Source organism: Podarcis filfolensis (genome assembly GCF_964270895.1).
Source record: "Podarcis filfolensis genome assembly, chromosome: 12".
In the NCBI taxonomy this organism is placed as follows: domain Eukaryota; kingdom Metazoa; phylum Chordata; class Lepidosauria; order Squamata; family Lacertidae; genus Podarcis; species Podarcis filfolensis.
This window is the reverse complement of record NC_139614.1, coordinates 12515157-12535400: the sequence shown is the minus strand read 5'-3', so window position 1 is coordinate 12535400 and position 20244 is coordinate 12515157. Positions and strand designations below refer to the sequence as shown.

The window sequence follows — 20244 nt, the reverse complement described above, 5'->3', positions numbered from 1 at the left end:
GACTTAAAGTCTGTACAGCATATTATTTGGAGACAACCCACTCTGTCCAAAGGGGATTCGTGTTTATGGGGCTTATCGGCCAAATGATTTCTCTTAACAGGACAGAGGTAGTTAATCAGTGGGTGAGGAAGGTCTATGTGATCACCTCTCAGCCATCTCAGACTGGCTCTTCAACTGTTTTGAGTCCACTAAAAAGGGGGCAAAAACTTGACCCTGCAGTTATTAGACATGTGTAGGATTTCCTTCCGACCCACAGAAAGGCAAAACACTTGGGAGTGGCCACAACAGCAGCACAGAAAACCTGTTGCCCTCCAAATGTTGCTGGACTACCATCCCATCATCCCCAACCTTTGGCCTTGCTGGCTGGGGTTGATGGGAACTGTAGTTCAGCAACAGCCGGAAGGCAACAGGCTGTCCACCTGTTGCTTAATAATAATAATAATAAATTTATTTATACCCCGCCCTCCCCAGCCAGGACCAGGCTCAGGGCAGCTAACACCCGATCTAAAAACAATTAATTGAAATACAACTTAAAAACAAGATTAAAACACAACATTAAAACATTAAAATACAGCCTCATTTCCGTGGAAACTCAAATCAAAAACTTTTTGGGGGATGAAAACGTCAAGTCTTCACCAAGGCTAACTATCCAGACTGGTCCTACATGGGCCAGAAAAAGCCAGGGAAGTCCCCAAATAGGAGTTCCATCACAGAAGGAGAAAGGAAAAAAGAAAGAGGGGGAGGGAATCAAATTGGCTCCAAGCCAAAGGCCAGGCGGAACAACTCTGTCCTACAGGCCCTGCGGAAAGAAATCAGATCTTGCAGGACCCTGGTCTCATGAGGCAGAGCATTCCACCAGGCCGGAGCCAGTGTTGAAAAGGCCCTGGCTGAGGCTAATCTGACTTCCTTAGGGCCCGGGACCTCTAAGGTGTTGCCATTTATGGACCTTAAGGTCCTCCGTGGGGCATATCGGGAGAGGCAGTCCCGTAGGTACAAGGGTCCTATTTCCAAGAGAAATAGTTTCTCTTGGCTTCCAAAAGGACTGTGCTTTTGAACATTTGAGAAGTACCTTCTATCTGCCAGGTTTATTTCTATCCAAGAGCTATTTTGTGGACCTGGGACTTCTTACTCAGCAGCGTCCAATGGGATTTAGGCAGGGAAATCAACACCCAGAGGATCACGGCTACCCCATCTTTGCTATGGAATATTGGGGGGTGGGGTTGTTAAAAAAAACCCCACACAGAACTGAAAGGCCGAGGAGGAGGAGACACAGCAGGAACAGACCCTGTCCCGCTACAGGAGCCAGAGTCCAGCTTTGACTCCATTTTGCAAAAGAAAGTCCCTAAGAAACACTAACTCTGCACTAGGCAAGGCAACTGCTCTCGCATTACGTCACCTTAGCTGCCATGCTAGGACTGGCATATCTGGTTCAGCTCTGAAAGGCTGCTCTTGTGAACTTTCTGTTATATCCTGCAACTTTATTGGATACAAGCAGGTGGCGCTGTGGGTTAAACCACAGAGCCTAGGACTTGCCAATCAGAAGGTTGGTGGTTCGAATCCCCGCGACGGGGTGAGCTGCCGTTGCTCGGTCCCTGCTCCTGCCAACCTAGCAGTTTGAAAGCACATCAAGTGCAAGTAGATAAATAGGTACCGCTCCAGCGGGAAGGTAAATGGCGCTTCCGTGTGCTGCTCTGGTTCGCCAGAAGCGGGTTAGTCATGCTGGCCACATGACCCAGAAGCTGTATGCCGGCTCCCTCAGCCAATAAAGCGAGATGAGCGCTGCAACCCCAGAGTCGGCCACGACTGGACCTATTGGTCAGGGGTCCCTTTCAATAAAAACAGTTACCGTATTTTTCGCCCTATAGGACGCACTTTTTCCCCTCCAAAAATGAAGGGGAAATGTGTGTGCGTCCTATGGGGCGAATGCAGGCTTTCACTGAAGCCTGGAGAGCGAGAGGGGTTGGTGTGCACCGCCCCCTCTCGCTCTCCAGGCTTCAGGAGAGCCGCAGAGCCAGCCCCACAAGGTCGGGGGACAGCGGGGAGGCGGAACGCCGCCATCCCGCTGTCTCCCGATGTGGTTTGGAGGCTGACGGCGGGGAGACGCATGCTTCTCCCTGCCGCCAGCCCCGCAAGCTCCGGGGACAGTGGGGAGGCGCAGCGCGTCTTCCCGCTGTCCCCGGACCTGTTCTGCAGGCGGGCGGCAGGGAGAAGAGCGCTTCTCCCCGCTGCCTGCCCTGCAAGCTCCGGGGACAGCTGGGAGGTGCAGCGCGTCTTCCCGCTGTCCCTGGACCTGGTCTGCAGGTGGGCGGCGGGGAGAAGAACACTTCAAAGTGCAAATAGATAAATAGGTACCGCTCCAGCGGGAAGGTAAATGGCGCTTCTGTGCGCTGCTCTGGTTCGCCAGAAGCGGGTTAGTCATGTTGGCCACATGACCCAGAAGCTGTACACTGGCTCCCTCAGCCAATAAAGCGAGATGAGCACCACAACCCCAGAGTCGGCCACGAATGGACCTAATGGTCAGGGGTCCCTTTATCTTTATGGGGACCCATAGTAAAAACAAAGAAGGAAAACACTTAAAAGACTATACCATTTTGACAAAAGGAGAGATTTTCCTGAGCCTGGTCCTCCAGACACAAGAAGGGGCGGGATTGGCGCTGGGGCTGCCACCAAGTCATTCAGGCGTTCGTAATACTGCAAACAAAAATCAGGCATCGTAACAAAGAGCTCTGGGGTTAAGTCAAGAAACAGAGTGATTCAAAAATCTAAGCATCTACTTGATCTTGAGGCTCTGTGTGATATAAGAAGAAGATATAACAGCATCTTGGGTCCCCCAAACGCTCAGTTCTAACCACATTGACTCATAAGTCACGCTGAATTTAATTGGTTTGTGTCCACATTAGTATTCTTAAGGACACTGTCTTGGTCACAGATTAGCTCACAAACGTAGTAGCCAGCATCACTCAGCGGAGAGCTGAGCTAAGTTTACTTTCTCAAATACTGGCCCCATTCACACACCACATGGTTAATAGGCTAGCATGATAAGAGGGCTCTTTGGCTCCCGACTCATGCACAGAGGAAGCAAGTAATGACCGCTGGCTTTGTGCTTATGTCTGAGCCAGGGATCATTGTTTATTTCCTCTATGCATGAGTGGGGGGAGCAAAAGAGCTCTCCAAGGCATGATCACAGCAAACCACTAACCATCATATGCAAACCACATAAATATTTCACAAGTAGACTTGAATGTCTGGATGCCTTTGCCCTTTTTTAAAAAAGAAAGTCAGATATTCAATTAGGGGGCTCTCACCATCACGTCATTAAAAGTGTCATAGCACATGCTCTTATAACTAAAGGATTTAGTATGATTCTTCAAAATTCTGGAGGGACAGCTTTGCTTTTAGCCTAGGCCCCTCCCCACCAAAATGCAGAATCGCCTCTTACAGCCAATATACTGAAATTCAACATACCCAGAAACAGGTGCAATCCTTCCAACATTGATTTATGTAAATGTGATAGAAAAGATACATCCGCAAAACTCTTAAATTCACTTAGCATGAAACAATTTCTTCCAATGTATGACTTTTTGAACTCTAGGAGCACCACTATTCCATGAGCTACATTTCTAACGTGAGTACAATGGTACCTCGGGTTACAGACGCTTCGGGTTACAGACTCCGCTAACCCAGAAATAGTACCTTGGGTTAAGAACTTTGCTTCAGGATGAGAACAGAAATCGCGCGGCAGCAGCGGGAGGCCCATTAGCTAAAGTGGTACCTCAGGTTAAGAACAGTTTCACGTTAAGAATGGACCTCCAGAACGAATTAAGTTCTTAACCCGAGGTACCACTGTACATTTCCCCCTTCAAATATGCTTTCTGGAGTCTTGGCAGCCAAGCCAGTGTACACAATCCAGGCCCCTGTGCATGTTCCATTGAACACCCAACTCCCCTGTGCATGTGCTGCCCCTTTGATTAAAACACAGAGGGAGCACACCTCCATGTGCAAAGGAATGTATACATAGAGTTGGTGCCCTTCTTGCCAACAGTGTTCTGTTTAGATTTCTGTGTATGAAAGAAACCAGTGTATTGCAGTAATAGCGTACAATGCAGCAAAACCCAAACATATTTTAAGTGCCAGGAAAGTCAACAGGACCTTCAGCCTTTAGATTCAGAAGCAGTTCCTGTTAATTTTAACAGCAGTGGTTTGCATGTAAGCAGGTGCAGGATCTCAGTTAAAATTCGTACAGTTATCAAGCTTTTTGTTTTAAAGATTATCTTGTTCAAAGGGACCTAACATATACAGTGGTACCTCGGGTTACATATGCTTCAGGTTACAGACGCTTCAGGTTACAGACTCTGCTAACCCAGAAACAGTACCTTGGGTTAAGAACTTTGCTTCAGGATGAGAACAGAAATCGTGCAGCAGGAGGCCCCATTAGCTAAAGTGGTGCTTCAGGTTAAGAACAGTTTCAGGTTAAGAACGGACCTCCGGAACGAATTAAGTTCTTAACCCAAGGTACCACTGTACCAGAGACTTGCCAAGTCAATAGATTTCCGCCGTAACTGGTTTTGCACTGTGGCTCTGAACTTCAAGTGGTTTAAAATAAACCTGAATGAGGAGGTTGCACATGCTCTCTTGTTTTTGTCAGCTGTGAGCCACCTTGTGCTGGCCCCCGATCTGCCATTTGCACTGGCAGAATGAGCACCGTTGCTGGAAAGCACTCAGAAAACCTGTCTGGGAGCAGACTAGACTTAAGGTTAAGTTTTTATACTTGTTAAGGAAGCATACAGCCAGCTGGAATACGTTCATTACATTTCCTCCTTGGTATAGGCACATTTGGCAATTGTCCCAAAACCAACCGAATCGTCTGCCTGAGACATATGGCCGCCTTCAGCCTGAGGACTGAAAGCCTCCGGGGATGTTTGCAAACCCCACTCCTCCTGCAAGAGTGGCAGCCCTGCTGCAAGTGAAGAAAAACAGACACAAACACTTATTGTTTGCCTTAAAATAGGGCACAAACTTACTTTCTCAAATCCAAGCTCAGAAGTTGAACTGGACGCCTGCTGGAAGGCCTCCATCTGTTCTTGTTCATCGTGAGCATCCCACAGCACGTCTCCAAAAATTTCCTCTTCGGGAATGGAAGGCTCAGCACTGTCTGTTGCGCCCTTCCTTTCCAGTTGTGTAATTTCACAGCCCAGTATATCCTATGTTAGCAGAAAAACAAATCCTATGAAGAAGCAGTGAGTGACTCTTGTCTACGAAGTGGTCAGTGCCCAAACAAGGAGGTAAAGTAAAGGTAAAGGGACCCCTGACCATTAGGTCCAGTTGCAGACAACTCTGGGGTTGCGGCGCTCATCTCGCTTTACTGGCCGAGGGAGCCGGCGTACAGCTTCCGGGTCATGTGGCCAGCATGACTAAGCTGCTTCTAGCGAACCAGAGCAGCGCACGGAAACACCGTTTACCTTCCCGATGGAGCAGTACCTATTTATCTACTTGCACTTTGTCGTGCTTTCAAACTGCTAGGTGGGCAGGAGCAGGGACCGAGCAACGGGAGCTCACCCCGTCGCGGGGATTCGAACCGCCGACCTTCTGATCGGCAAGTCCTAGGCTCTGTGGTTTAACCCACAGCGCCACCCGCGTCCCTAAAGAAGGAGGTGCTGGGGCTTAAATCTACCCCAAGGACTTCTCCACCACCAAATTCAGGAGGAATCATCCTTTCTTCATATAGTTCATGTGTTTTAGGGATGTCCTGCCATCAGTCCAGTTCAAACGTAACATAAAACCATGGTTTTCCTACTACTTTCCTACTACAGCAAATCTTGGGCTTACACGCTTTCTCTGTTTTTTCCTCTTCTGAGCATACAAGGAAAGAGACTGGAAGCTTCTGATGTCAAACAAACCATTCTGCTGATGTTCTATTTCAGGAGGACATGGGTGGCGCTGTGGTCTAAACCACTGAGCCTTTCGGGCTTGCCGATCAGAAGGTTGGCAGTTTGAATCCCCGTGAAGGAGTGAGCTCCCGTTGCTCTGTCCCAGCTCCTGCCAACCTAGCAGTTCAAAAGCATGCCAGTGCAAGTAGATAAATAGATACCGCTCTGGTGGGAAGGTAAACGGCGTTTCCGTGTGCTCTGGTTTCCGTCACAATGTTCCGTTGTGCCAGAATCAGTTTAAGTCATGCTGGCCACAAGACCTGGAAAGTTGTCTGTGGACAAACACCAGCTCCCTCACTCTGAAAGTGAGATGAGCGCCGCAACCCCATAGTCACCTTTGACTAGACTTAAGAGTCCAGGGGTCATTTACCTTTCTTCTTCTTCTTCTTTTTTACAATTTCAGGGTGGTTATTGAGAACAAGCCGGGGACAAATCATGATTTCAGATCTTTGCTTGTTCTCACCAACCACAGTTCAAGCAACCCACAGTTTCCCGAAGTTTGGATATTACCTAAACCTGCAATTAGTTCTAAAGCTGAAGCCAAATGCTTTTGGTTTCCCCCTCTGCCTTTAAATAAGATGCTTTAAAATATACTTTAGATATGTATATAATAATGCAAAGTGTGAAGCAACCCCTATTTATGCAAACGAAAGTCAAGAACCCCATGTTGATTTACTCCTTTAAAAAAAATCACAGCATTTATACACTGCCTTTCCACCAGACAACTGGCCTTTGGGGAAATACCTGTTTTATGGTCTTTTCCACATAATTATAGACTTCACGGGCTCCTTCCTCTTCTCCTCCCATATGGGTGATGATCTGGGGTAGGAGGAGAGAGAAATGATTCTGAAAAGACTACGTCTCCAGATAGAAGTAAGTTGTTTTTACAGACCTGGGGCATCTTATTCAGAAAAGATTTGCACACTTTAAAAAAACAGAAAGTCAGTTCAGCATACTACTCTCCTAGGCAACAATAATTCAATCTCCTGATTCCATAGGAAGCCTAGATGAACTACTCTTTTCCTTTTAAAAATTGCTTCGTTACAAACATACACAAACTTAATTTACATTTTAAAATTAAATATCACAAAAAGAATTAAATGGGGTTGTTGCTTTTCAAAGGGTGTGGATCATCAGGCCAAGCTGCATATTTGGATGAAGGGCTGTATTTAAAATTTGCACCATTATGCAATAACCACCCAATACTAGCCATTTCAAACTCAGTAGTACAAAGGGCAGAAGACAAAAATGAATGCTAGTAGGGAAGAGTAATTCGAATATCTTCATTCTTTGAATCAAATTTTAAGGACATAACATTTTTTTCAGAACTGAACTACATAAACAAAAGCACATTTTAAAGGCCAAAAAATAAAAAATAAAAATCCTTCCTCATTAGGGTTCAAGGTGAAAAATATTACTATCACAGCAATCTTAGAAGCAATATCTCTTTTTGGAAACCTCAACCTTTTTTCCACTAGATATTTATATTAAAGACAGAAACAACTATTGCAGCGTGACAGTAAACAACTATCTGGGAAGCAAAATTGATTTGGGATTGCACGATCAGGTTGCATTCAATTGCCTGAATGTGTGCTATTCCATTATCTTCCTGCATGCACTATCCTTAAAAAAAAAAATATTATTTAAGGAGTCACATACAAATTATGTTAACACCAGCTTCTACAAACGGTTACAAAATAAGAAAACTGATAAACGTACCAACCTTCAGCACACTCTGATTACCTTTGTTTTGTTCACATAACGAACTTGCTCAACTAATCGCTGCACAGAATCCGAACCGACTTGTCCATCTTCCAGTCGGTGGCAAATAAGCCGGGGCTTCCCTTCAGGGTTTTTCAAGAAGGCTTCTTCGCACTCATCCAGCAGGCAGCTAGATTGAAAAACCAGCATTTTTGTGCTATATACTATTCTGCTGTACCACACAGTTTTCATCAACATCAGCCTCAAGGGTGCACTTTTTTCTACAAAAGGCTCCAGTCAAAAAGGGACAAGCCTTTTTATCACAAAACAAGCAACGTGCCTTTAAAAAACTGAGGGCAAAAACGTACTGAGATTCAGAGTTGTAAAGAAAGAAACAAAAATAAATAAAACCAAATGGGTCTTTTAAGGAAAAGTAACCTTAGGCTGCAATCCTATAAACCCCATTAAACACAGTAAGTAGGCATTAGACATTGCGCTCTTAGTATTCTTTCTAGGGAGAATTCTGGTGTATACATTTGAATAAAGTAAGCGTTCTTCAATTGGAATATGTTAGAAAACCTGTGGTGTTGAGACAAGCTGAGTTTTTTAATCTGGTTTAAGGCAGGTTCTGTATTCAAGTATTTAAAAACAAAACTGATTGAAAATATATTCCATATACCCAGGAACATCTTAGTGACATAGCCCACTTTTACTGATGTACTTGCCTGTTTCTGTTTAACGGTTTCCTAAGCTGCTAACTCACCTCGGCAAATTTAGATGCAAGAACAAAATGGCTAAAGAGCTTTTCTCAATTTCCCATTTTCTCACAGCCTGGAAAGTACTTTCGGTTTCTACTGGGAAATGGACAGCTTGGAAGAAGTATTCCATTGTTTCACAATATTTCCGAAGTTTGGGAGAGTATTTCTGAAAGTTAAGAGGAAAATGTGGGTTTTGTTATGGGTGCTAAATTGCCATCACAAAAAACAAGATTGAGCAAGCTAAGCCATTGTTTCGCTGGGTTTCTCTAATCAGGGTTAACACAAGAAACTCTGGCTAGCAGTAATCACTGTTAACCATTAAGTTTACTCTCAGCCACAGTCATTCATAAATGATTACTAGTAGTGGTTTGTAAGCCTGAGAGTCATTTGACATGCTGGATACCACCTTCCTTCCTAAATCGATTTACTTTCTCTCCAGTTAGCTACAAGATGCTCTGGATGATGCCAAGGACATGCCAAGAGACAGTCCCATTCTCTTGTTTCTCAGATTTATTTACTTACAATAATTTATAACTCGCTTTTCTATACAAGGATACTCGGTTCACACAACCGAGCAAAGATAGTACTGAAAGACCAAAATAACGTATTATACAAGCACAAGAATAATATCCAAGATCACAGCACAATTTCATGCACAGTTGAAAGTAGAAGAGTTTCAAATCAGTTGACGTAAGACCCAAAAGCTCACTAGAACAGCCGTATTTTCATTGCTTCATGAAACATGGGTAGCAATGGTGTCGGGCAGTTCCCTGTTGGAAGAGTGTTCCACAACACTGGACCTCCCACCCACTGCACCTCGAATGGTCGCAGAATCCAGATTTCAACATTGATTTTAGTGCTCAGGTAGGTTCATATTGAAGGCAGCATTTCTGGTTTGGAGGGGTTTGAACTTCCCTTTCTCAAAAAGGTTTGCAAAGGCCCAGGGGCATTTCAAGCTAAGCATAACTATAATAAAACACTTATCCAGTTGCTGTACATTATACTGAGATTTTGTTGGTAGATAGGTAAATAAATGACAGTGTGGACTACAACCAGGTGGATGGAAGTTACATTCTGATCAAACCAAAATTCAAAATAAAGTTGCTGTGTCACACAGTCAGAATAATACACTCTTTGCACTGAAGGGATTCATTGTGTCACACACCAGGTCACCAAGGCGTCATAAATTCAGAAAATTCCGCTCCAAATGACAGAAAAAAGCCACATTATTTATGAGCCAAGTAATATATTTAAGGCTTATACTGTCTGCTCTGGTGGGTAGCAGTTCTCTATACCTTGAGGCAGACACCTCGCTCAGCAATATGACTCAAAATTACTTTTAAACTGGAAAATGGCAAGCAGTAACCTAGAAATCTTATAAATACAAAACACAGGCTCTACTAACTGGGCAATGTTCCCTGTTTCGAAAACTGTGAAATCAGGATACGGTTTATTGTCCATGTGAAGCAGATTGCAAAGTGCTGTGACAACAGAATGCAGAAAAGTGTAGAAAATCACTAGTATATCCTGCACGCATTTTTATCACCTGTATGAAGATGTCTACTTCTTGCTGAGTCTCTTCCGTACTGATGAGATACACCCTAACTGTATTGCTCCACAAAGAGTGGGAAAACAAGGGAGTGACTTGCAGCAAACTAGCGACAGCTGCATCCCAGTCATCTGCAAAAGTAAGAAAAGACAACACACACAAACACATTGTTAGCTGATTCAGAACCACCAGTCAGCTTAATGCAGCCCAGCCAGTCCATCCCTCCCACCATGCTCTTCCGACAGCCACAGGGGGCAGTATGCAATTGGCCTGCCCTGTCAATGTTGCCAGCCTGGAACTTAAGGGCCACAAAATGTTGCTCATTCATCAATATTTATTTAAACTGAATGTCACGTTTCGAAGCAGCGAATGAAAATATCCTGTACTACCAAGTACGTGTGCCGTAGTGCTCTCTTTAAAAAGAAAAGAAGTCCCTTTGGGCGGCTTCACACAGAAAGAGACACACGTGTGACTTTGGAATTTAAAAAGTGATGCGTCTAACAACCACAACAACACAACACCCATTTCAGGATAGGGAGGGAAGATTCAATCAATCAATCATCAATATTTCACCAGTTTAAACCTCAATTAGGGACGCGGGTGGCGCTGTGGGTAAAACCTCAGTGCCTAGGACTTGCCGATCGTATGGTCGGCGGTTCGAATCCCTGCGGCGGGGTGAGCTCCCGTCGTTCGGTCCCAGCTCCTGCCCACCTAGCAGTTCGAAAGCACTCTTAAGTGCAAGTAGATAAATAGGGACCGCTTTCTAGCGGGAAGGTAACAGTGTTTCCGTGTGCTGTGCTGGTGCTGGCTCACCAGCTGCAGCTTCGTCACGCTGGCCACGTGACCCGGAAGTGTCCTCGGACGGCGCCGGCTCACGGCCTCTAGAGCGAGATGAGCACGCAACCCTAGAGTCGGACATGACTGGCCCGTACGGGCAGGGGTACCTTTACCTTTATCTTTAAACCTCAATTGCCACTACAGGTCACTTGCAAAGAAGCTCAAATTTGTGCCGGTACGTCATATAACTAAAACACTGATGAAAAGATGAATTGTTCTGTAGGTCGACTCCGCATTTCAGCCACAGTTTGTCTTGAAGTGATACAACACTGCAAGATTTTGTCTCGGGTCTTTAAAAATTTTAATTACCCTTGCTTCAGAGAGAACCAAGCCCTTACCTCTGTTGACATTTGCAAATGGCCCTTCCACATCTATGGAGCTATGTGCAAACTCAGGGCCTCGGAAGGACTGTTGAAGCTGTATCATGCTGCCCATGGAAGGCTCGCTTCCCAAAGCTCCGCCAGTCCAATATTCGGTCTGAGCTCCAGTGGCTTAAAAATGAAACAAGCATTTACTGATGAATACCTATTGTTTACATAGACTGGTCATCAATTACCTAGTCATTTAGGAGACATGCAACAATTTAATCAGCATAACATAAATCAAATGATGAATTATCAAAGGCACCCCTGTTTAGGGAAGCTTTTAATGTTTGATGCATTACTGTATTTTAATATTTTGTTGGAAGCTGCCCAGAGTGGCTGGGGAAGCCCAGCCAGATGGGCGGGGTATAAATAATAAATTATTATTATTATTATTATTATTATTATTATTAGTGGTAACGTAAGGCAACAGCTTAAAACGCAATCAGATTATTATCATTGCATAACCCAGGCTAGCTTCTGGTGTTGATGTAATATCTTGGGTGATTGGCCATTAAGGGAAACAAAGGAAAGGCACTCTGTGTGAGATGACAAATAATTAGAAGGACAAAGCCTGAGTTTAGGAGTTGAGTTGCAGTGATGTGACCAAGAATTAAATCAGCAACCTGGAGAGTCAGAACAGTATTTGAGAGCAATTGTTTGATTTCTGTTTGAATCCAAGACTGCAGCTGTAGACCTTTTTGGGGTGTTAATGCTGCGACCCCTCCATCATAGGCTGTTGTATATATGTGTAGATAAAACTTTATATCATAAAGACACCGCAGTCTCTGCTGTGCCTCATTTCCAAAAGGAAACATGAACACTGGGGAAGCCCCTAAGACCCACAGAATCTTGCACCGCTAGGAGTTTGGGGTGGGGTGCAACATTTTGGGGCCAAATAGCATCTGTTAGCAGTGGTGCACGTGAGGATCACTGTACAGCGATACAATTTGAAATGGCTTGTGTGATGAGTTTGTGGGTGGGTGCGTGGGTAGGTAGTAATTTAGCAGATTATCATTGTTTAAAAGTTAATATTATGTAGTAGTTTTTTTAATCCACCAGGAATAGAAGCTGATAGCTTTTTGTCTATCTTATGCTACATACAGTGGTAACTCGGGTTACATACGCTTCGGGTTACAGACGCTTCAGGTTAAGACTCCATTAACCCAGAGATAGTACCTCGGGTTAAGAATTTTGCTTCAGGATAAGAACAGAAATCGCGCGACTGCGGCGTGGCAGCAGTGGGAGGCCCCATTAGCTAAAGTGGTGCTTCAGGTTAAGAACAGTTTCAGGTTAAGAATGGACCTCCGGAACGAATTAAGTACTTAACCCGAGGTACCACTGTATTTATATACATTGTCCCCCCACGACTGGCAAAAGCAGCAGGTTAAAATTCTTACCGGTAACCTCAGTGCAGCTATCATCTGAATCTGACTCCTCAGGATCAAAGACCTGGATGCCCTGGGCCTGCAGCCTCTGCAGTTTTGCCTCCAGATCCCGCTTAGCCCTCAGTAAATCCTGAATTTCGTTTTCCTTGGTTTCTCTAAAAATCTATATAAAAAAGTAAGGTTAACCTAACCTAACGACCAGCCAGAATTTACAGCTGTTATAAAACACCACTTAATAGTATGTGGGAGTCCTTTCATGCTGGCATGAAGCTAACACCTGCTGGGACAGTTCGATGTACAAGCGACAGGACCCTCAGCCCCCACCACGATGCAGTGTGGAAGACAGAAGGAAAATAAGTAGACACAAATGGGAACTGCAACAAAATATTGCAGTGTGGAGTGGCCCTGTTTAGGGTTTCGGCCACTTTTCCTTCTTCAAAATGCTCCATTTGATTCCTTCCTCTAGTTTTGTGTTTTCTCCCATTAACAGACACTCGGCATACATGTTCAGTGCCCACTGAGTTGCAGAGAGGTCTCCCCTTGCATATTCCCCAAGCATATTGATACTTCCTTTTTGTTTCGCAGTCCTGGTTTCAAAAGCTACCGGCACTCAGCACCTGAATTGGCTGCTAGAAGGAGCGATTTACCTTGAACTGCCTCTTGACTTTGTCCCGGTCGTGTTCGAATGTAGCTGCTCTCTCCATGGCTTGATATTTGGCCTCTAAAGCACTTTCTTTCTCCCGGAGTATCTTTTGATAGGTTTTCTGAAGTGCCTAAAAAAAGACCAGTGTTATTGAGAGAGAGAGAGAGTTCTCCCTAGCATGAAAAATTACAGCTAAGCAATGGTTTTGACTGTTAACGTCTAAGTGTCAGAATAGAAAAATTGGCAGCTTGCAAGAAGCTGCTCTCCAATTCCAAAGCGGTGTTATTGTTGTTGTTTTATTATGTTTGGTCTTGTAAACCTATGCCTCTTTTTGCTAGCCCAAGATGGCTGCCCCAGCCTTTCAAGTTACCTGTAGCTCTGCCCGAAGTCTCTTGTTCTCCTTATCCAGCTTGTTCTCCTTTTTCATCATAGAGGCCACCTCGTTGTTCTTGCTGATGCGGAAGATCTCGTACTCCTTTTTCAGCCGCTCGTACTCTGCCATGCATTCCAGCTCCTGTACAGATGCTGTGGACTTGAAGCTGGCTCCGATGAGGCCTCCAGGCCGCGACGTCCCTACACGGCGGAAGGAGCTGCGCAGGAGGCGGGCTTTGGGCTTCACCTCCACGGGGATCTCACAAGCTTCGCCACCACCTCCCTCGTAGGTGTCTTCAATCACCTCCCCGACCGTGCCGATGGGGTTCACCAACGATGAAGCAGTCCCCATAGTGCCTTCCTCAACCCCGTCTCTTCTTGATGGAAGTTACTGCCTTACTCAAAGGTTACACCAAAACGCAAGGCATTCACCCATCCTCAGTATTTCTGCCAAGACCTGCAACTGCAGCTTTAAAGCTCTGTGCCAGCCCTATAGCCACAGATCGGCCTCCATTCTCCCATTCCACTTAGCCATGAACTGTTCCAAGATTGTCCGGCTGCTTCAGCTAGCCAGCTCTTTAGGTTCGCAACATGGCCAGGGTTTTTTAATGCACAGTCTTCAGGGCTCTGCATCTTCTAGATACTCAACAGGGAAATCTTTTTAAAATTTGCAAATCAGCACATACAGATGAAGAATGGACAACCCTACTCCCCCTGACAAAAGTTATTTTATTTTATTATTTTTCTTAAACCCCAACACACTACCAAGCGCAGGATTCTCCTCTTGGTCAGTTCTTACACTACCCAGCCAAGCATGCAGCCACATGGTAAAGATTTTGTGAGTCTCGCCATCAGTACTACCACACCCGACTTCTGAATTTACCCAGCCAGCTGACCATCCCTGACTCACCGACAAATGTCTCCTGAAACAAGTCTGGGTGAGTCTTCCTTTCGGTCCACTTTCATCCCCGGCACCGGCTGACAGAACAGCAGTGCAGCCCTTAGACACGCTTACCTGAGGGCAAGTTCGTGTGAACTCAGTGGGGCTCCCTGCTGAACAGACACGCGTATAGGATTTGCAGCGCAAACCCCGTCCTGTCCCGCTCTCCTCCTAATTAATGCACGCTTACTAGGGGGCGAGTCCCGTCGACTCGCAAGTAAACGCGCGCGCAGGGCCGGGCTGCATTCTGACGTGACTTTTCTAAAAGGCTGAAACCCTCCTACCGTCCCAGGGATGACCCAAGACTGCCCAGTCCGGTCAATATCTCCACCCCTCTTGCTAGAAAGGCAGAAGTCGCCCAATGTTTCCCAGAGCGCCCGACGCAGAAGGCAGGAGGGGCCAAGCGCTTGACCGCCTTCCTCTGTCTGACTGACTTTTTGCAGCTCCCTCGCTGCTTCCCGCAGCAACGGAGGGGGAGAAAGGAAGGAGGGAAGGGGAAAGAGGGAGAAGGAGGAGGAGGAGGTAGTGACGTGGCTGCTTCTCCCTCCCTCGCTTCTGCCTCGGGCAGCGGACGGAGGCGCCGTCGAGGGAAGAAGGCGCAGCGCCGGTGTCTGCGCTCGTTCTTTGCATCGCGCGGTTACTTCTCTTTTTCTTAACTTTCGCAGCTCAGCCCCATCCGGAGGGTTTGCAGCTGGTCAGCGGCCTCAGTGTGCTTGAGCCGCAGAGTTGGAAGGGAACCTCAAGGGTCATCTAGTCCAACCCCGTGTCCCTCTCCCCTGCAGGAATCTCAGCTAAAGCGCTGCTTAAGAAAACCTCCAGGGAAGGAGAGTTCACAACCTCCCGAGGGAGGCGAGGTGTCTGTGACACAAAAAATGTCTCTCGCTCAATGTAAACAAACTGTGAAAAAAGACTCTTATGAATTGATAGACGTACCTTTTATCTGTTTTGTAACACAGAAAACCCTTAACGAAAACTAATTTAAAAAAAGTTCTGCCAGAGGTTTAGTCAGATCAAGTCATTGCTGGATTTACCTATAAGCTAAACAAGCTATAGCTTAGGGCCTCACTCTCTTGCCCCCCCCAAAAAAAAATTAAGGGGGGGGGAAACTGGATGTATGTTTCCAAAATATAAGATAAAAAAAAAAACAATCTACATACAGCAACAGTGTTTTGTGTTGTGTAGGCTCCTGTGATATAAGTTATGGGCCCCGCCTGCTAACCTGCTCCCTAAAATATCACTGGTTTGCTCATTTCTATATATAGGGTGCCTACATTCTGCATGTGCAAATGGCTTTAGGTACCTATTAGGTCCATAAATTACCATATAGCATATATTCCACACAAAAAACAGCGACAATTTGTTGTTGACAAAGGACAGCTGGACATATAAAGGGCCCCATTGCCTTCAGTAGCTTAGGGCCTCATCAAACCTAAATCCAGCCCTGTGAATCAAGTCCTACCCTCTAAAGCCATGTGGCAAAGCACATAGCTCCCCAACAGCACCCAAGATCCGGGGAACTGTAGGTTAAAGGTGCTGGGAATTGTAGCTACCAACTCCACCTGGTACGCAGGCTGAGACCGCAGACTGTCTCGCCAGAGTGGTGCATGCTCTAGTTATCTCCCGCTTGGACTACTGCAATGTGCTCTACGTGGGGCTACCTTTGAAGGTGACTCGGAAACTACAACTAATCCAGAATGTGGCAGCTAGACTGGTGACTGGGGGCGGCCGCCGAGACCAATAACACTGGTCTTGAAAGACCTACATTTGCTCCCAGTACGTTTCCGAGCACAATTCAAAGTGCTGGTGTTGACCTTTAAAGCCCTAAACAGCCTCGGTCCAGTATACCTGAAGGAGCATCTCCACCCCCATCGTTCTGCCAGGACGCTGAGGTCCAGCTCTGAGGGCCTTCTGGCGGTTCCCTCATTGCGAGAAGCAAAGCTACAGGGAACCAGGCAGAGGGCCTTCTCGGTAGTGGCGCCCGCCCTGTGGAACGCCCTCCCATCAGATGTCAAAGCGATAAACAACTACCGGACATTCAGAAGACATCTTAAGGCAGCCCTGTTCAGGGAAGTTTTTAATGTGTGATATTTTAGTGTATTTTTGGTTTCTATGGAAGCCGCCCAGAGTGGCTGGGGAAACCCAGCCAGATGGGCGGGGTATAAATAATAAATTATTATTATTATTATTATTATTATTATTATTATTATTATTATCATCATCATCTTGGTGAAGGGTAAACTTTGGTGCACATGATGGTTTGGGAGAAGTCATGTGCTTTAAATGGATGGTGTGGGTGTGACCGTGGCCTCAGATTTTAGTGGAAGCACAATTTTTTTGCACTTCTTACTGAAATCAATGGGTTTTTTCTGCAACAACCGAAGGAGGTAGCCCATTAATTACAGATTATGTACTTTAAGAGGCTTCATTGAGGACAATTGTAAACTGGCACGTAAGAAAATGGCTGCTTCCTAAACATAACATAGCAGATGATTTTGCTGTGCAAATAGGGCTCCACATGCTGTTCTCTGAAGTGCAATGCAACCTCGTCCAGGGAAACATGCCACATGTATTATTCATCCATGCAAAATGAAGGTAGATTTAGAGCTTTGATTGTGAAAATAAAATTGCTGCGATCATTCACACATATCCTGATGCTGTTTGTTGGTAGGAAATTACCCAGGGCCCAGAATTAAGCAGATGTTCGGTTTGCAAAGCGTACCAATCCAGCAGCTGGCCGCATTAGTATTTCAGAAGAATTTCTTACAAAGAGGTATGGAAATTAACAAAGAAATAATATGCATCTGAAAGTAGACTTTTAGAGAATGGGCTGCTGGGTTCCTAATTTCCATGATAGGGATTCATTTTACACCGAAGTGCTATCCTTTCACCATTTTATTTATGAATTTTTCCAGAAAATAGGGAACCCATTACAATGGTTTTATTAGCAACTGCTTTAGATAGGCAGCTCAGTACAGCCTTTTAAAAAGGCTGCATGCAACTGAATATGAATTCTGCATGCAACTGAATATGAATTCAAACTGGGACAAACCAAATTATGTGGGTGATGGTCAGCAGACCACTCATACTTGGCCCTGGCATTCTTGGCATCTGTCCTGACAGGAGTGACTTTGCTGCCTCAGGCTTTTTTTATAAGTAGTTCTGGCCAACAACACTCCAAACAGTACTGGTTTGTTGGTTTCCAGCCACCATTTCATTTCCCACAATTCCCCAAACAATTGGGGGGAGGTATCGGTTCGAATCCCCGCGACGGGGTGAGCTTCCGTTGCTCGGTCCCTGCTCCTGCCAACCTAGCACTTCGAAAGCATGTCAAAGTGCAAGTAGATCAATAAGTACCACTCCGGCAGGAAGGTAAACGGCGTTTCCGTGCGCTGCTCTGGTTCGCCAGAAGCGGCTTAGTCATGCTGGCCACATGACCCGGAAGCTGTACGCCAATAAAGCGAGATGAGCGCCTCAACCCCAGAGTCGGCCACAACTGGACCTAATTGTCAGGGGTCCCTTTACCTTTTATAGGAAATTAAAATGGTGGCTTGCAGGAAAGCAAGGGTATTTTGGGAAATGATACATGATTAGATTTTTAAAAAAGATGTTTAAAATGAGTATATCAAACAAGCATGAAGCGTTTCTGTTAGGGATTATAGGGGCAGAAAAAATGTTAAAGGTTTTTTTATTTATATAGCAACAGCAGCTAGGATTCTTTATGCACAGAAATGGAAGGAAGAAGTTCCTACCAAAGAAAAAGGGATAAGTAAGATAATCGACTATGCAGAACTGGCAAAATTAACATCAAAATTAAGAGAATCTAATGATGAGTGTTTTATGGAAGAACGGATGCCTTTTTCGGACTACTGAAAGAAATATAGTATGATGAACTCGTGAGCAGGATTTGAGCTATGAGCAACTGAAGAAAAATTGAAGTAATATTGTAGTTTTGATTTGATAGAAGATAGGGTGCAGCTAAAGGGGGAAAACAACGACTCCATGGAAAACGGGGTGAGAAGTCGACAGAGAGAAAAAATGAAATTATGTTTTGAATGTTGAAACTTAATAAAAAAATTGTTTTGGGAGAAATGGCAATTAAAATGGTAGCTAGACTTACCCACCCAGTGCTATTTGGTGCACAGTTCTTGCCACCACTGCCAACTAAATCCACTAATTGATGGACCCCTATCCAGACACTCCTTAACCTGGAACCAGATCTAGTGGTAGTGAGGAATATATAGCTGAGCATTTTTTTTTCTTCCAAACTCAGTCACGATAATGGATGGCTTTCCCACTACAGGGGGAAAAAATGCTTCCTTATTTGCTATGTTCATTTGCCAATGGTTTGACTACTGCTTTTTGCAGTCTTTGGGCTCCACTGTTTGCTGGTTTTCCCTTCTTTTTGTGCCTTAGGATACCCTCCCCCCATTCATTCATTCATTCATTCATTTGCATAACTGATAGCAAAGCAGTTCACACAACTGACAATACTAAAATCACACACACCCAAAAAGCGAACACAAAATAAAATCCAATGAAATATTAAGCAGAACTTCAAAACAGAAATACTAAGCAGTGTGATCAGAAAATTAAGAGCCAGGGGAAACCTGATGAAACAAGTTCTTTTCTTTATGCTTTTTACTTATATCTGCTCCATCTGTCTCTTGTCTACAAAAAGCTTATGCTGTAATAAACGTATTGGTTTTTTTAAGTGCCATGGGACTGCCTACCTGCTGTTTTTACTAAAACAGATTGGGTTTTCCATCTAGAATATGCCTGTTTTTGAAATAATCTAGTGGTGATTTGAGCATTTGGACATGTTCTGTGTAAAGGATGACTGAGATTTATCAAACCACCTGTTGTAGAGCCTATTAGGAATCAGAGGAGCTGCTCCAAAGACTCAGGAAGTTGAACATCTAACCCAGGAGAGATTTCCCTTTTCATCTAATGAAACGAGCTCTTTGCTAGATGCTCCCACTGCCATCTGGGTTCTGGCAGTAGGCCAGAATTGGCCCTCCCTATGATGCTGAACTCCACAATGCCTATCATCCTCGGCAGGAGCTGATGGATATTGAGAGTCCAATGTCTGGAGGTTCCCCATTCCTGCTGTAGGTCAAGACTGGCTAAGTCAGTCAGCAAAAGCCCAATGGCCAACCTTCTTGCACCCAAAGGTTTCCTATTTCCCCACTATCTCCACAGCCATGTAGCTCCTTCCAGCCAGTGAGACTGAGGGAGCACAAGATCTGAGTGACATTTTTGATGCTGGTTTTCCTTGAGGGCTTCTGAAGCAACCTGTTTAGAGCAGTCTAGGGAGAGGTTCGCTGATGGGATTCTATGTTTGCTCTGATTCCATTTATGCTGTTTCCAGCTGCCAAGCATCCATGTCCTATTATACACAGGACAGTCCTCTGTTTGAAGGTCTCTCTGTTCCAGATCAGGTTAAAGATCAAAAACCCTAAAAAGGGAGAGCAGGAGGAGTCTTGAAATTGCCCATCAACACTTAGCACCTAGAGCAAGCACACATATCAATCATCCAATCATACAGTCTTGCTCACTATTGTGAAATATATTGTACGTCTATTTAGAATATAGTAATTATGTCTAAACATATAGTCAATCAGTGCTTTTTTCTGGGGGGTACGCATGCCCCTAAACATTTTGTGCCTCTGTACTTTTGTCCATTTACTGTATTTATTTTTTCAGATTTGAACTATAAAATAGTGATTTTCTTGAGTCAAAATGAGAGTACCCCTAAACATTTTTTTTA

General features: G+C 44.9%; 1 protein-coding gene across 4 annotated transcripts in view; it reads right to left on the bottom strand.

Annotated features, from left to right (window-relative positions):
* Positions 1-15380, bottom strand: part of NPHP3 (nephrocystin 3) — a 41135-nt gene extending 25755 nt beyond the window's left edge. The window contains exons 1-11 of one of the 4 annotated variants that reach the window (XM_083577631.1): positions 14448-15380; positions 13536-14173; positions 13170-13295; positions 12535-12685; positions 11111-11263; positions 9933-10066; positions 8392-8552; positions 7671-7818; positions 6672-6746; positions 5022-5201; positions 2588-2691 (exon numbers count right to left, since the gene is read on the bottom strand). In XM_083577631.1, the coding sequence (XP_083433757.1) occupies positions 2588-2691; positions 5022-5201; positions 6672-6746; positions 7671-7818; positions 8392-8552; positions 9933-10066; positions 11111-11263; positions 12535-12685; positions 13170-13295; positions 13536-13889 (1586 nt within the window). In that variant the 5' untranslated portion in view covers positions 13890-14173; positions 14448-15380. Of the gene's footprint in view, positions 1-2587; positions 2692-5021; positions 5202-6671; positions 6747-7670; positions 7819-8391; positions 8553-9932; positions 10067-11110; positions 11264-12534; positions 12686-13169; positions 13296-13535 lie in introns of all 4 variants that reach the window. The other 3 variants (XM_083577632.1, XM_083577633.1, XM_083577630.1) reach the window with 3 other exon arrangements.
* Between the last annotated feature and the right edge of the window lie 4864 nt (positions 15381-20244).